The following is a 17,841-nucleotide window of genomic DNA, read 5'->3' on the forward strand; positions in this document are numbered from 1 at the left end:
TAATAGTTTAATAGTTTTTAAATGACAAATGATGGTGATAACTAAAAAAATAACAACCGGCTAAGTTTGTTGTGGGCTTCTTCTTAGACCAGGGCGCGTTTGGAACCCTCGTAGCTTTCGTTTTAAGTTGACGAATTTATTTATCGCCATCAACTCACTCCTATGTCATATTTTAAATGTAATGTACGCATCAAAAGTACCATCTATGTGCCAGTGGCGGTACTACCATACAAGCCAAAAAGCCGGGCTTGCGTTACAATATATATCTCTTTTAAATTTTTCTCGACTATTCCGAAATGAAATTAACAAAATAATTAAAACTTGATAGCAATGAGGATATAAATACAATGTTTTAACTTTTGCTTAATAATGTATATACTCTTTGTCTACTTTACTGCAAGCACTACATTACTCTGGCAGGTAGTCTCTGTGGTAGCAACCAGCCGAACGGCGCGGCGCCGCGCCGTACTATCACTATCGCGCTCTTCGCGTGTCTTCGTACGCGATCGGAGGCCCCGCTTTGTCTCGCTCACACTCATTTGCTTATATGGGGCTTTTATTTTACTGCTCTCTCTCATAGAAATTTCAATGTATTTAGCAGAGACAATCTAGATTATTTTAATAATTTAGTATGGAGATCAAATGCCAGATTGCGAGTTGAAGTTAGTGAAGATGACCAGCGAGCGAATCGAAACAACTTCACGCATGTTATTGTTTGCGTTACAGCTAGTTGACACTTGACAGATTCATTATTATTGATTAGTAACTACTTAGTTAGGAGTTTATTATTGTTTTTTTGAGTTGAATAGTGCATTTTAATGGTTTCTTTATATTGTTAAATATGAGCTCAATTTGTGTGCAAATTGTTTCTGGGGCGAAATCAAAAAATAATTGGCGAACAGGTAAATTTTTGCATATTTTTTTTCTAATGAAAATAATGGTTGGAACGCGGCTGGTTACGACATAAATTACCAGGCATCATAAGAATTAAAGAGAGCAGAACTCAAAGAAACACTTGGGATTACTATGATTACTTTTTAATTTTGGCAAACATTGCATAGAAACTTCTTTATCATAATTCGCGTGCTGACCCTAACCGTAGTGTTTTTCAAAGATTTGTTGATATGGTTCGTCATTTAGCACAACAAGAATGGTGACTTAGAGATCATGACGAGTTAAATTTGTCCTTTAGGTTAGGTAGGGCTTGCTCAAATTCAAAACCCTAGGAACGCCACTGCTATTGAATAAAGAAATATTTGACTTTGACTTTATTCCAGCAAGAAAAGTGCTACAGTTTTTGGTGGCGACCAATGCTTGCATGAAGTTTTTTTATTATTATGAATACTTTAATATCCCATCACCATATATATTCTACTATATTCAGCTTAATTAGTAAAACAAGTGTCTAACTAAAACCAAACATCAAACCGAAATTTGAACCGAAAATGTGGGTATAAAGGGAGTTTAAGCTGTAACGCGTAACTTACATTACATTTTTTTAATAGACATTGCCTTAATTATAGTTTTAGAAAGAAAATTGTATGTGAATTAAATATAAATAGTCTTAATTGTAAATTTTAATTTTAACTTTAATCTGTTATAATAGCTTAATTAATATTTACATTATTATTCTTAATAGTTTTTAGTTAAATACTTATTTTAGTTTTTATTTTTTTATAATTTTACCAGAGATAACAACGATAATGCTGTATACACCTATAATGATTATTGTAATGGCACTAGACAGAATTTGTAATTGTAACCCATTATTGAATTTTTTTATGAATGTAGTTACAACAAATGGTGTGTCTTATAAACAAATAAATAAAGCATTCCATTTAGGTTTAATGAAAACAGACATTAGACTTCTTTATGAGTTTTTTCATTGATTACGGCTTACTTAAAATTATATTACCTGTCCAGCAGTACAGTTGGCATCTTCACCGGTGAAGTTGGCAACCCTGATGACGACTGTCCCCGGCCGGTATTGGAAGTCCGGATGGTCCTTTAGATCGTACACGCTCATCTCACTTTCATACAACAATTGGGGCCTAGGAAATAAAATAAAACGGTTTACCTAGTAGTTCTGGCATTAGTTTTTGATCATGGTAGGAAATAATGAAAAAATCCTCGTATTCAAGATATAGAAAAATGTTAGGTAGCCAGTGCTTTTGTGCACGTATGCAAAGCGCACCACTTGAAGCTCTTTCTCTCTTTCTTATGAAAGATGGCGTGTGCCCAGCACGGGGATATTAACAAGAGACCACTTCTTTTTCTCCAGTGTTATTAGCATTGTGTTAGCCGACTTACCTATTTCATTCAGGGCACGAGTCCCCGAATGAGAAAGGTTCAGACCGTAGTCCACCACACTGGCTTTTTTAGCAGATTAAAGAACATCACACGCCTTTCAGAAAAATTTATGGAGTACTCTCAGGGATGTTCAGAAAAATGTATGGAGAACTCTCAGGGATGTTCAGAAAAATGTATGGAGAACTCTCAGGGATGTTCAGAAAAATGTATGGAGAACTCTCAGGGATGTTCAGAAAAATGTATGGAGAACTCTCAGGGATGTTCAGAAAAATGTATGGAGAACTCTCAGGGATGTTCAGAAAAATGTATGGAGAACTCTCAGGGATGAAGTCATGGTGTTTTCTATTATATTTCATTGCTTTAAAAGCACATTCCTTCGAGTAAGTTAAAGGGGCGTGCCGTGTATCGAGCTCGGACACCCCGAAAGTGAGGCTGAGCTATATTTGATAAAGTAAAATGTATAAGTAAACTCACACAGGCTCATCAGTGCTAGTGTAGGTCCGGTACCAGTTAACGATCGCCGTGCGGCCGTGGTGATCTACCCGTTGGACCACTCCGTACTCCCTGTGCTTCATCTGAAATACGATAATGGCATTGGGATGTTTGGAGTTCAATAACCGGTTATCAGATTACTAGCTGTTGCCCGCGACTTCCTATGCGTTTGATTTTGTTTTTTGATGGGGCATTAAAGTATCAGTATAGCTAAGCCTCAAATGAGGGGTTTGCTGCTGTCCGCTGAGGAGATCGGTCCTCTCACTCCAACCAAAGCTTGGGCAAAATTAAACACATATTATAACCTAACAAAAATAATTATTTAAATCGGTTATAATTTGTCGGAGTTGTGGTGTAAAATCTTCAAACACTTTCGTCCCCTCTCCCAAAGGAACCGAGCTTAATGTCGAGATAAAAAGTATCCTATATTACTTCTAACACTTCCAAGAATATGTTAACACAGTTTCATGAGGATCGGTTAAGTAGTTTCTGCGTAAAAGCGTAACAAACAAACTTACATTGACATTTATAATATTAATAGGGATAGTATTTTTTAAAGTACTAAAGCTTTTTATAGGGCTATATAAATATATTATATTCATTGCTCTAGCTTCATAGCTTAATATAAATTTACTGTGAGATGGTGATAACAAAAAAAAAATTTACCCGGCTAAGTTTGTTGTGGGCTCTTCTTAGACCAGGACGCGTTTGGAACCCTCGTAGCTTTAGGTTAAAGTTGGCGAACGAAGTAATCACCATCCCCTTACAAATTATGTAAACATATATGTATGAACGCTTCATAAGTGCCTGTGATATAGGCTTACATGAATAAAGAAATTTTAAATTTTGTATTTGAATATATATATATTATATATATATATATAATATATATTATATACATATATATATATATATATAATACTAAAAAAAAAGCTCTAGTACTACAAAAAACTCAAAACTTTAAGTTACCAAAGCGGATTTAAGGTTAAAGTCGATTTTTTCACGAACACGAAAATGTCTATCTCCTTCACTTCTCCCCTGACTTCTCTCACATAAAGAAATAGTTAACGAACGCGGTCAACAGCTATTCTAAAATAAAACGCGATTTGAAATAGAGTTATGTAAGAAGTTGTACTTTCCTTTATCGATAGAACTTACTTGTTGGTTTTCTTCTACATTAGCTGCTCCATTGATGACGAAATCTCCCGGAAAGCATTCTTGCCCGTCCAAATGGTGTATTGGATACAGTTGTGTTGACGGGATGCCCATTTCTATGGTTCCGTCCTGCATTTTAAGAGATTTGTAGTGCAAATACACAAGAAAACGTTTATTTAATCAGACAGATCAATATTAATTTATTTATTAGATTTTCAAGGGAATAAGAGTAATGTGTATTTTAACAAAGTAAGTTTCCATAACTTAGTTATTCATAAACTATAACATTAACCACAATTGCTTAGGAATTGTGGTTAATGTGTAATCCTCCCTTGTAAAGTCAACATCTCCTGAGGATGCTCTCGTTTTCGGAGCGAAACATGCGTAGAGGGTACATTGCCCAGGATCTGTTTGGTGTTGAGTATACGGATTACAGAAATTATAAATTACACCATACAGATTCTCCAGCTGTTCGCGGAGTATAGCAAATTAAGCGTAATTTCCATAATATAAGGGGTTAAACTTCTCCTATTCCCTGTTCCCATGCTTTAGCAGGTGGACACGTTAATTTTATCCCGTCACGTGATATAATTGGGGGATATAATTTTTGTCTACTGCCTGTGCTAGCCCTAATAGGAGACCTGTGCCCTGTAGGGGGGAATCTTTAGAGTAATCAGTAGTTTTTGTAAATAATGCAAACAATCACAAGTTCATTACTTAAACAAAGCATCGATAAGTGCAGACAGCCTTCTAGGTTTAACTTTTAGTATATCCTACGCAGGTATCGTACGAGGCGATTAAGAAAAGGGAATATAATTGAGATCGGGCAGCAGCGTACTTTATATTACCGCCATCAACTGCGATCACCAAACCGTCTGCCCAGAGTGGTGATTATAATAAATAAATATGAATATACTACGACAACTTGTGTTATGGGTACTAAGATAGCTGATGAATATTTTTTTATGAATATAATACACATAAATACTTATAATATACAGATAAACACCCAGACACTGAAAAACATTCATGTTCATCACACAAACATTTTCCGGCTGTGGGAATGGAACCCACGACCTTGGACTCAGAAAGCAGGGTTGCTGCCCACTGCGCCACTCGGCCGTCTATTATGGACAGATCCTACTGTTCGGAGAGGCTTTTATGCGGATGATATCCCACCTGCCACACGACGTTGGCCCGGCTGGTGGTATGGAGCGTTTCGACCACGACACGGTCACAGCGTCTTGGCGGGGGCGCGGGGGGTGCTCTCCTGGCGGCTCTCTTTAACCTCTTGCCCCGAAGCAGCCTCACAGCCAGCTGGGGAGATCTAGCACCTCTTCCAGACCCTGATGCCGCAGAGGAGCATCGGGATGACCATGTAGCACCGCTGCGTATGACAACATCAGGTTATTGGTATAGTAACAAACTGGTGGAAAACTTTCAATAAATATGAGTTTGTTTGTTCTTTAACATCAAACATACTTGATTTGATTTGTAATAAACATAGCTTACAAGATAAAAATATAATTGGAATAGCGTTATTATAATCTAGTACCATAACAATTTTGCTGATGCCATAGTAATCAGTGACTCCACAATTTGCCATGAAATGCAAACCGCCTGATGTTGTGGTTGTCACTGCGTAAAAAACGCAGCAGGTTTTCCTTAACTTGTGTACATAGAAATTAAGAAGCTAACCGGTCAGTATCCCTTCCATCGCTACTGGTTTTCTCCCAGGATTCAGAGTCATCGTCGCTGGGGTCAGCTCGCTCGCCGGATACAGACTATGTACAGGCATTTAATAAGCCCTAACTTTACTCTTCCTACTCTGGTTATGATCCTAAGGTAGTTTGGTACATAGAACTTAAGAGGCTCACCTGTCAGTGTCGCTTCCGTCACTGCTGGTGTTCTCCCAGTTGTCCGAGTCATCGTCGTTGGGGTCAGCTCGCTCGCCGTTAAGGGCACCCTCCTCCCGCGCCGGCTCCGGGCTGCGTGTGTGGGATTTACTTAGCCCACTTTAGTACAACGTCCTTTAGTTATTTAAATACTACAACGCCGAATACATTTGCAACACCCATCCGAAGCTAAACCGCACATGTTTTCATAATCGTTCAGCAGTGGCGTGCATACCAGGGTATTCACTAAGCGGACTGATGCTAAATGGAGAAAATCTCCAGCATGGCTAGCATATGCAGGAGACAATTATCTCCCCCGGGCAAGGATAAAAATTTATTTTCTCCTACAGCTTTATAAACTCTCATAGCATTGACGAACAAATGGAAATAATATCCAAATAATATACGCGGGTAAACTTCTCCTATTTCATGTTCCTGTGCTTTAGCCGGTGGACACGTTAATTATATCCCTTGTCAGGGCATATAATCGGGGGATATACCTTTTGTCCCCTGCCTGTGCTAGCCCTGCTGTCTGTGCAGTACTAGTTTAAAAACTTAAGGATTGGCTTTTTATAACTGGTACAATGTCTACCCTTAACTTTTTGAAAACTCGTACTCGATTTTTTTTCTATTTCATATCATCTGCCCGCTTAATGCATGTGCATACTCTGTATGCGCCTACTGAACCGTTGACAATGTAAAACCCGATAAGGGGTTAGGTTGTACACAATTCACATACTCCAAACAGGTTAGCCCGCTACCATCTTAGACTGAACCATCACAGAACCATCATTACCCAACAGGTTAGAATGCAATCAAGGGCTAACTTGTAGTACAAAAAATAAATAATGGGGCGATAAGTTCTTATCGTGAATACAACTGCATACATCCAACGCAATGGGCGATTTATACACAACAATAATTGTTATTAAGTATTAAACCTATGATCTTATTGTAATACGTTAGTTAAATGGCGTACGTTTTCTTTTTAAAAAAAAAAAGGTTTATTCGTCAGAATCACATCCTTTCAGGTATTGTTTATCAAATTTAATTTATATGGGAATCGCTGCTGCTCAACCAACAAGGGGGTTTCCGCTCGCTCGTTTCACTTTTTGTTATTTAGGTTATTTTCTCAAATATTCAAACGTATGTACTAAAAATGTTGATCCTTACCTGATACCAGAGTCGTTCTTCTCCTCAGTAGCAGTATCCTCTTGGCTACTACTAACAAGGGGTAATGACCCGTCACCAGTTGCTTCGATCTTGATGCTGGGACAGTTCGCGACTTCCCGTAGAGCATCGTCAAGAGATTCCAGTTTGTACTCTCGACCGTCTACGTCCATTTCATTCTGTGTACAATTATTATAGCAATGTATAATTAAAAAAAAAAATGATTGGCTAGCTCCATTTATCATATCTAGTATTCATTAAACTTCTTATATCTTTAGAGAGGTTATAAAAAGGTCGATTGGCGCAGTGGATTCGATTACCACAACTGAATATAAATATATTCACCAGTCGTTTTAGTACCCATAATAAAAGCTCCGATTTCTTTGGGACTAGATGGCAATATTTGTAGTTTCGTAAAAATTATTATTTATATATATAATATATATATATATTAAAAAGTTTTATTAATATTATTTATTATTAAAAAATCCTCAATAAACATAATATATCTCTAGAAACCCAGCTCCGCTCTTATCTCTCGCAAGATAGAAAAAATATTTTACATGTTGATGTTGGAAAAGAGAAACTGCTGAATTTCTTCTCCTCAGTGGAATCTGCTTTCGGAACCGGTGGTAGTGTCACTAAAAACAAATTTTTTACTTGATGCTTTTATAGTATACTGTGCAAATAAGTTCAAACTTGTCACTGATAGGGTTAACAAAAAGTAATTTTAAACTCACGTTTACTTCAGCAACTTTAACTTTTCTATGCGACGAAGCCCGCTTTTTGGGTCGCGAGGGTATTTGTTCCGAAGAGTTAGTATCAGTCTTGGAAGATTTCTTGATCGGTCGGGTTTGTTTACGAATATTCCTGTAGTATTTACCTTCAAAGAAATTACAAGTATTATTCAAAAAAAAAAAAAAATTCAAAAATTTGATCATTTGTATTGGTTTAGGTTATTAAGATTAAATTTTACATTGGCTGGCCCAGTGCAGATTGGTGGACTTCAAACACATTTGAGAATCCTTCCTCGGGATTCGAACTCTGCCCCCCCCCCAAAGTGAAGTCGAAGTCCTACCCACTGGGCTATCACAGTTTCATCAGGGCAGAAATAATTTTATTAAAAGTGAAAAAATAATATATATTTACTTTGCTGTTTCCTCCACTGTTTTTTGCTGACAAAAGTATCCTCCGAGCCGATTGTGAGGAAGTTCCGGTCACCAACCTGCAGTGTACACGGCTCAAAAACGTTCAGTAATTTCAACTTCTTGAGATCATCACCTAAAACAAATAAAAATAAATAATGAATAAAATAAATCTTAGCAAGTGTGGCACTGCGAAAGTTAAAACTGTGCTTATAACACCCGCCCACCTTCAAGTAATAGTACCCTAATCATACAGTTCCAATAGATTTAGTGTTTTTATATATATGTGTTGTGTGTGAACACATACATACACACATACATACAAATGTAGAATCAGGCAATAAAAATGCTTGCTTCTTTCCAATATTTCATTATTTGTTATTTATTTTTCACACACTGTTGTGTGTGAAAAATAAATAACAAATAATGCATACATATAAAGTACACTAAATCTAGTAAAACATTTACATAACAACACATTAACATTAAGCTTCATATATAATAATCTGAGTATACTAACCAAATATGCATGGTGCAATTTTTTAATTTCTTCAAACTTAATACATGGTGTATTAGCACACCTATCTATCTACAAAGTACACTTTCTATTTTGCTCTTATACTGACGCATACTCAGGACTTTACATTACACTTCAGAGACTTTTGACTATAAAATAAAACCAAACTGTGAATCTATATGTGAAATATTACGCGTTTCGAATTTTATGTGCTTTTTTTTTAACTTTGTCTGTAGCTTGTTTTCTGGAGATGGTCATAGGACCGTGGGAAAATTTCTTAGTCTCACGGGATATCATATAAAGTTCGCAACATCCGCTAGTCCAATTGTAAATCCTTACTAATATTATAAAAGTCAATGTAAGTTTGTTTTTTACGCTTTCACGCAAAAACTACTTAACCGATCCTCATGAAACTTTGTACACATATTCTTGGAAGTATTAGAAGTAATATAGGATACTTTTTTATTGGGAGAGAATTAAAGTGTTTGACGATTTTACACTATAACTCCGACAAATTATAACCGATTTAAATAATTATTTTTGTACTATAGAGGTTATAATATGTGTTTAATTTTGCATAAACTTTGTGTAGATCTGAATGTGGTTGGAGATAGAGGACAGAACTCCTCAGCGGACAGCAGCAAATCCCTCATTTAAGGCTTAGCGATACTGAATACTTCAATTTTTTTTAGAACTAGAACTAAATTGTACGCCACCTCAAAAAAACAAAATCAAACGCTGACGAAGTCGCGGGCAACAGCTAGTATGTAAATATTATTCATTTTGTGTTTTACCTTCGACTAGGATCTTTGGCTGTTGCGGCGCATCTGTATCCGAGGGATGCGTGCACAGCGCACGACATTGCCAGTGCACACTCACACTCTCCGTCATCACAGCTTCCACCGTGAACTGGGAACAATTATTAACATTATAACATTATTGAACGAATGAATGAATACAGTTTTATTGTACACCACATAAACATAACAAATTATAAGTAAAAATTTAACAAAAAGTATACATTATTATTAACTTTCCACTTTTTTATCGGCTTCGTACGCTCAGGCTACGCACTTTTAGTGATAAGGCCGCCTTTGCACCCTAGCACTAAGTACTATTACTGTTTACCTTGTATTTTTCCTATTGTGTTGTGTTGCAATAAAGTTTTTTAAGCCCATTACGTCCTCCCACAGTAAATAAATAAATATATAACGACTATACACACAACGCCATCTAGCCCCAAAATAAGCATAGCTTTTATTATGGGTACTAAGATGACTGGTGAATAATTAAATATATAGATAAACACCCAAACACTGAAAAACATTCATGTTCATCACAAAAACATTGTCCAGTTGTGGGAATCGAACCCACGGCCTCGGCTCAGAAAGCAGGGTCGCTGCCCACTGCGCCAATCGGCCGTCACATGCCGACAATGAGAAAAGGTTAAGGCTGTACTCCACCACGCTGGCCCAGTTTGGATTGGTTGACTTCACACACCTTTGAGAACATTATGAAGAAGTCTCAGGCATGCAGGTTTCCTCACGATGTTTTCCTTCACCATTGAAGCAAGTGATATTTTTATCATATAACTTGCTTCAATGGCGCATAAAACGCACATAACTTTAAAAAGTTAGAGGTGCGTGCTGGAATTCGATTTTTCGAAATTAAAGTCGAGCTCATTCCCACTGGGCTATCACCGTTTCAACCTGGGGCGTAGGTGTATGTAATTACACCGGTATTCAAATCAGAACACAGCATTGCAACAATGCTTCTTTGCGGCAGACGTAAACATAGCGGACGTAAACACGGACCAGCTTTCACAATAAGCTCTACTTCTACTTGAATTATATAAATACAATTGTAACCTCCTAACACTCGTAACATTTTAGAATTCATGTTTATTTTTGATATTATGTTTGAGAATTGATCTGATGGTAAATCCACTATCGACCCATTACCGACCTACTACAGGGCACAGGTCTCCTTTTATAAAAACGGTTGAAGTGGATTTGTAGACTTTACCCGACAATGAGAACGTTATGGAGAACTCTCAAGAAGGTTTCCGCACGATTTCCTTCACCTTCAATTCAAAACGCACATAACTCCAGGAAGTTAGAGATGCGTGCCAGGGCTCCAACTCGCTTCCCCCGAAAGGAGAGCCGAAGCCTTACACTAGGCTATCAACGTCTATGGTATGTACACGCGGGAGAAGTTATACTTCTTTGGCGTAAAAAGATAAAAATCTTTTCAAAAATTTTATCTTTGGCCTTATTCTACGTTTGTAGAAAAAACGACACTAACAATAGAAAAAAGGTATTTAATTCATTGAAAGTTTATTTAGTTAAATAATTTTTTTTTAAATATCACAAATAAAGATATATCGTGAAGACAGTAGTCGGTTCTCACGCAAACATACGTAGGTATCCTTACTTTTACTTTGTTGGTAGGATTTTTTTTTTTAAACCAAAATGTTGACTAAGTAAGCGAACGCATCGTTAAAATTTACTCTCATCATTTTGACCAAACGCGAAGAAATAGAACTTTAATTAGATAAAGCTAAGCTGTGCTGTAACCTATGGACAGCTGGCTATTTGAATCCCAAGTCTGTGGCGACTCTGCATCTAAGCCTAGAAATGGTTTCTTTGCTCTATTCAAAAGAGTTGTTTTGATTTGGTAATGATGATAAAAGATAATAAAAAGTCAAGTATGTACTAAATAACATAGGTGGTTTATAATATATTAAGTCTTAAACTATAAGGCCAACAAATCTCGACGGCCAATTGGCGGCAGGGGGCAGCGATACTTCTAAATCCAAGGCTGTGTGTTGGATTCCCACAACTGGAAATTGTTTGTGTAATGGACATGAATGTTTTTCCGTGTCTGTGAGTTGATCTGTATTTTATTCATAAGAATATTCAGACATGTTAATACCAATAAAACAAGCTACGCTTACTTTAGGGCTAGATGGTGATTGTCATAATATATTAATTTATTTATATAAATCACTAAATAGAATAGAATTTTCTCTGCTTATATGTATATATAAGATTATATATACTACATGTTGTAAACATTGTAATGTTTACAACATGTAGTTTATACATAATCTTTTCAAAGAACACTATTTATAGGTGAAGACATAATCCATTTAGTACTATTAAAATAAGCAATTTCCAACTTTCTGAGACGTCTTACCAACTAGCTGCTACATAATATGTAGTAGAATTTATTGGGGAGATGCCTTCCATTACCAGATTGGTCTATGCTATTCCTTATTGAGTATACGAAAAGTATACGTAAGAAGAAGCTTACCTTATGATCATGCATTTTATGTTTACGAGCAGTCTTCATTTCCTTGGTCATATGCAACCAGTTGGCATTATCCAGTGATCCAAGTGGCCCGTACACAACCTGTCCGGGATAGAATTCCGATGAGGAGTACGGTGTAGCACGACGCCGTCGCATAGAATAGTCCTCAAGAGGGCATGTGTCCAGATCTGGGTATTCTAAGCGAGAACCATCTGCTGATACTAGACGAAGTTTACTGTGAACAGCCTGGAATAAAGAACTCAATGTTGACTGCCATATACACAAGTAATAATACTTAAATAGAAAGTTTGTTAGTTAAGTTTAAGTCATTTAGTTTATAGTAATTATAACAATGCTTAATTTAAATCCTACAAAAATACATATGTACATTTTTTGACGGGTGACTGGCGCAGTGTGCAGCGATTCTGCTTTCTGAATCCAAAGCCTTGGGTTCGATTCCCACAACTGGAAAAATGTTTGTGTGATAAATATTTTTCAGTGTCTGGCTGTTTATCTGTATATTCTAAGTATTTATGTACATTATTCATAAAAAAATTCATCAGTCATCAGTACCCATAACACAAGCTATGCTTACTTTGGGGCTAGATGATGTTGTGTTATTGTCGTATTATATTTATTTATTTATTTTAAGTGAAACTGAGATCATAATGAAAAGTGTATCCTACTGTGTTTGTTTTAGGCTTCTTTTCAAACCTGTGCTAGTTTTAAATTATACATAACAATGACCTCACAATAATTTAAATTGAAAATTTGATTGTTTGAATAGATGATGAAAATTCTAGTAAAATATTGCTACTTTATATAAACCACTGCAACAGATTAGTACAGTTCTTGGATAAGAAGTAGTCATCCTAGATGCTAGCGTTGTAGTAAGAGAAGTAGGAACCATATGCACTTTGTGCCAGGCAAAGCATGTTATATGAATCAAACAGTTGTTGCAGCGTTCACTTGCATAGCTTCACACAGATAGTCAACTGTATCACTTTGATGATTGGTTGATACCAAATATTACATACTGCGTTGAAACACACAAAGTTCAAGGAGACATAAAGTTTGATTAAGGCTGTGCCCCTTTCATTGACTTGCTGTAATCAGATATAAACAATTGCAACTTTTACTCACTTTAGAAGTCCCAACCCAAGATTCAAGGCACACAGCTAGATCCGGAGTAAACTCTTCCAACGGCTGCAGTCTCTCACTGGCTACATTGGGAATGACATGCTTTGTGCCTACTATCTGTAATGCAGCTGTCATCACTATATCTCTGCAATAACCACGCTGGGTGTCCTTGCCAGCGATCAGACGTCGTACCACATCACCAGGCATTAAGGAGCGGTCTGCTAAGCCTACCTGTAATTAAAATTAACACATCTTATCTTTGTTTAAAACTATGTAATGTAATAAACAGTACACAACAGCATTTACAATTGGACAGGCTTATTGCTGCATAGCAATCTGTTTCAGACAATGCTAGTTGTGAGAGACAGGATACTATTTATCCCAGAAAAGCTTGAGGGATGATACTGATGGCTTAGCCAATTTTGATGAAATTATGCTACGAGACCCAGACATAGTCAAGGGCAATTGCTAGTTAAGGATTATCATTCTGAAAAAGAGTTTCAATATCAAAATAATATTGCTAAAGTAATATCACTCTTCTAGTAGTTTATAATAAAAGGACTGCCTTTTAATAATAGATCTTCGTAAAATACAGGAAAATATCTTATATCTTGCAGAAAAATTTAGTTTATGTTAACAGTATCAAAGGCAACAGTAACAAGTCAAACATAAATGAGCTATCAAATACAGAGTAATATAGTCAACTTGAAAAAAGTATCAGAATCTCATATTTTTCAAAGTTAGGGATGTTAAAAATTTTAGGATGTTGGTATTTGTTAAGAGATTTTAACTTACAAGATTGTATTCATGTTTTAAAGTTAACCCTTTGATAATTTTGTTTACAACCAATACATATGTGAGTTGTCCACAGGCAGGTTTGTACCTGTAGTAACTTTAAGAACATTAAACTTTGCAATTAGAGGAAATAGATACAAACAAAATAGGAATAAAAGTAAAGTAAACTTACAGGACATTGTAAATTCTAAGCAAGGAAAAGTAGCTGGCATCAGCTAGTTTAGCATAAAATCTGTTCAACATATTGAATGATTCAAATTGCTAATAATTAAAACTTTACTGAAGAGTCTCTAATTATTTGCATTTTATGGCAAGTTTTTACTTTAAGCTGCTTCAATTCTTGTACCATCATTCAGTCTATAGTATCATTAATATAATATTTGAAGCTATTGAACAGTTATGAAGCAGCAATTTACTCAATAATTTTCAAAATTATTTAAGTGCAAGGTGTTGAACTATTTTCTCCATAAATTTTCAGCTTAAAGATTTTATGTATTATTTAATATCAAAACTTTTCCAGTGTCCATGAAATGAAATTTATTGTTTAAACATTTAACTGCAAGTCACAAGGTTTCTGAACATGTGGTGATCAATGATGAATTCCTTAATGTTATCTTTGAGGGTATCTCAAAAATTTTAGCAGTCAAAAATGCATACATAATCCTAGCATTAAATTATTCTCTCATGCAATTTAATATCCAATTAACCAAAGTACAAAGTGCTTAAGACTTTACATCTTGGCAATGAACTTTAATGAAATTAATAATTCTGTTGCTTTAAAGAACATGAAAATCTGAGAGTAACTTTTTGCGTAACTGGGACTTGTACAAATTGATTTTGTTACTTACCGATTTCTCCGAAATCACCCGTTCGGTACCTGAAGGATGCCAGACAACGCGAATTTCTCCTTTTTGAATAGCGGTTTCCATGTCGCTCTCCTGGTCACTTGAGTTGGCTTCAAAATTCTCCAAAACCAGACCGAAGACGACTTGACCATGGTTGTTGATTTTATACACTTCATCCTCGTAAAAATACTGAAAGTCAGTCGGCGATCCTGGATTTTGCCCCGCCATATTGACGGGAATTATCTAAAGACACAAATAATTTTGTTTTTTACGCGAATAAGTTCTTTCTGACAGCTGATAGTAATGTGTGGCGCATGCGTCAATTAAAGCAACGGAAACGCCATCGCGCGGCTTTGATGCAAAACAAAAAATACTGTTCTGTTACACGCAGTTTTATTGCAATACCATTATTTAATCTCGTTTTTTTTTGAATTCAGCCTTTGATTTATAAGATTTATTTTTTAAATCGGCAGTTTTATTTGTGATTTCACAAACGTTATTTAAATACCTAAGGGATAATTCGACGTTGAATAATTAATTACACAAAGATAAATTGTCTTTGTTAAGCATATGGAGGGTAGAGGTAAGGAGAGTCATCTTATATGGGAGAAAAGTTGAAAAAGTGTCCACTGTATGCGCTAAATAACAGTTCAAAAATCCTCCACAATGGCGCTGGTGGATGCACAGGGTATGGTATGAATGTAGCAATCGTAGATGAATAGAAGTATGCCGAGTTAAAAAATTTAATGTCATTATCGACTAAAGTAGTTAATTATTGAGAATTTCAACAACTTACGTTGTACAAAATATTGTGGTAAATATAACCTTACTTCCTTGTATCTCCATACTTCCTTGTTTATTTTTCAAGCCTACTCTAACAATATTTATATTTGGCGCTTCTTTTAAGAGTTACCCTGATGCAAATGTGGCGCCATCCTAATTTAATACATTTTGACGACACTTTTTCATATACACAGATGACTCCATAGTTAAGCACACATACAGGTTTACTGATTGCTAATAATAATATTGAAAAAGATAGGAATTAGGAACGCTATGCTTGGTTAAAATTATTATTATTAATACCAGCGCCATTGTGGAGGATTTTTGAACTGTTATTTAGCGCAACAACTGGACACTTTTTCAACTTTTCTCCCATATAAGATGACTCTCCTTACCTCTACCCTCCATAGTTAAAATTATAAAGTTTGCATCATTGAGTGGCAGATAATAAATGTCATGTCTATTTTATGTCAATATCTTGTCATCACAGATTATTATTTTGGAGACATTTTCGGTAAAATATTTTCTTTATTTGCTTAGAATATGAATAACAGGTTTATTCATTCATTAATATATTGCTCTTTATAATTTAAAAAACTATGCGTAATAGATCGCTGTTCTAAGATTGGTTTATGTTTGCTCATTGCTGTCAGACATTTAGGTACTTATGAGGTTATGGCTCGGTAGTCGGTAGTCGGTTATAATTTAGAAATGAAGATAAGCCACCCCCATTTACTCCAGCGGCCGAACATTCATTTTTTATATTAGTTTTTTTTTAATTATAAAATGTATACGCACTTGCCACTACCTAGTAGTAGGTTCTACTAATAACTGTAATATCGTAAAAACATGGGAATACAAAAAAAAAAAAACAAAAATCTTCTGTAGTAAATGTTAATTTCGATTTTCATTGAAATACTTAATTATAAAAATTACCTTATATAATGTACGAATTGGCATCAACAGGACCAAGTATTAACCTACATAAATTAGACACCAAATATCTGGTTGATTACCGGATGTTCGGTATCTACTAATAATAATCATAACAATACCTTTTAATATTCCTATTTGAATAAAGATATTTTTGACTTTAATAATAATTGAAGCTACAGAATTTGGCAAATTTAAAACAACAGTTCTGGAGATAAGGTATTTAAAAAGTAATGAGCCATCAATGGGCATTTATCTATGTACTTCACAATGACTATCTACGATATTGAAATCACAGAGAATCTCTCTCGTTTTCATGGTTAAACAAGAAAAGATGTTTCTTGACAGAGCTCGTCCGTGAAAATAGTACCCTTTACCGCCCTAAATAGGGCGGTAAGGGTTCTGCCGCAAAACAGCATTGCTGTCGCCGAGCAGTATTTGCTGTGTTTCAGTCTAAAGGGCTTGGTTGCCGGTGTTAGTACAAGCACAAAAAGGCAAACAGGGCGGCACTAAGCAGAAGGTGTCTCTCGCGTACCCTGCGAAGTGTTGTATTTATAGGCGATATAATCCGGTGGGCCATCTGTGTGGTCCGTCAATAAAAAGAAGTGGTCCAGTACCATAATAGTAAAAATGACACACATCTAGTTCGAGTTTGACCGTGATCCTTTCTGTCACAGACGATTATTTAACTAATTACTGAAGCTATCGACATCAAAATAGGATTCGTTATTTATAAAAGCGACCAAACATTATCCTTGTAATGAAACTTTAACCCAGTTTATTTTTACCCCAGTTAGTTTAAAATTATTTACAAAGTGATAAAAAAAATCTCACTTAGTACAAGTAACTACCCTCTTACGTCCGAAGTACTTGAATAATATTGTAGGAACCTATTGATTTGGATTTATTTATGTTAACTTTACGGGAAAAATAAAGCGAATTCTTTATTTATCGTAGTTTTTTAGTTATCGGCAAATAAACGTCAAGTAATCGTTTTACTTTACTATTTTTTTCTTCTGAATTACGGAACCTCTGTTGCACGAGTATGTCTTATACTTGCCCGGTTTTATTACATATGGATAATCGAATTCTGTCCGATAGCCCGAAACATCCATTCGCTTCAAAGTATACATTTTCTCAATATTATAAACCATTTACCCAAAATCTTTCACCAGACTTACCTACTAAAAATACATTCCAACATACTTCTAAGTATATAAGTATTTCGTGTAGATAATCTGGATGTTACAGCCGAATCAATCAATGAAAACGCTAATAGGTCAAAGCATTCATTGGCCGTAACATGAGCAAAACGCGAAGGGTATTGTGTCACAGCTGACGTTAGCGAG

At 35.7% G+C, this 17,841-nt stretch overlaps 1 protein-coding gene across 6 annotated transcripts in view; it reads right to left on the reverse strand.

The window, feature by feature from the left end:
• Positions 1–15,104, reverse strand: part of LOC120629110 ((E3-independent) E2 ubiquitin-conjugating enzyme) — a 34,688-nt gene extending 19,584 nt beyond the window's left edge. For 3 of the 6 annotated variants that reach the window (XM_039897883.1, XM_039897885.1, XM_039897881.1), the window contains exons 1-12: positions 14,780–15,104; positions 13,140–13,367; positions 12,000–12,242; positions 9,479–9,593; positions 8,172–8,303; positions 7,763–7,905; positions 7,026–7,201; positions 5,835–5,972; positions 5,137–5,344; positions 3,961–4,086; positions 2,785–2,885; positions 1,916–2,051 (exon numbers count right to left, since the gene is read on the reverse strand). In XM_039897883.1, coding sequence (XP_039753817.1) covers positions 1,916–2,051; positions 2,785–2,885; positions 3,961–4,086; positions 5,137–5,344; positions 5,835–5,972; positions 7,026–7,201; positions 7,763–7,905; positions 8,172–8,303; positions 9,479–9,593; positions 12,000–12,242; positions 13,140–13,367; positions 14,780–15,004 — 1,971 coding nt within the window. In that variant the 5' untranslated portion in view covers positions 15,005–15,104. The remainder of the gene's footprint in view (positions 1–1,915; positions 2,052–2,784; positions 2,886–3,960; positions 4,087–5,136; positions 5,345–5,834; positions 5,973–7,025; positions 7,202–7,762; positions 7,906–8,171; positions 8,304–9,478; positions 9,594–11,999; positions 12,243–13,139; positions 13,368–14,779) is intronic. The other 3 variants (XM_039897886.1, XM_039897884.1, XM_039897882.1) reach the window with 2 other exon arrangements.
• Positions 15,105–17,841: the final 2,737 nt, after the last annotated feature.

This window comes from Pararge aegeria, chromosome 14, assembly GCF_905163445.1.
Source record: "Pararge aegeria chromosome 14, ilParAegt1.1, whole genome shotgun sequence".
Taxonomy (NCBI): domain Eukaryota; kingdom Metazoa; phylum Arthropoda; class Insecta; order Lepidoptera; family Nymphalidae; genus Pararge; species Pararge aegeria.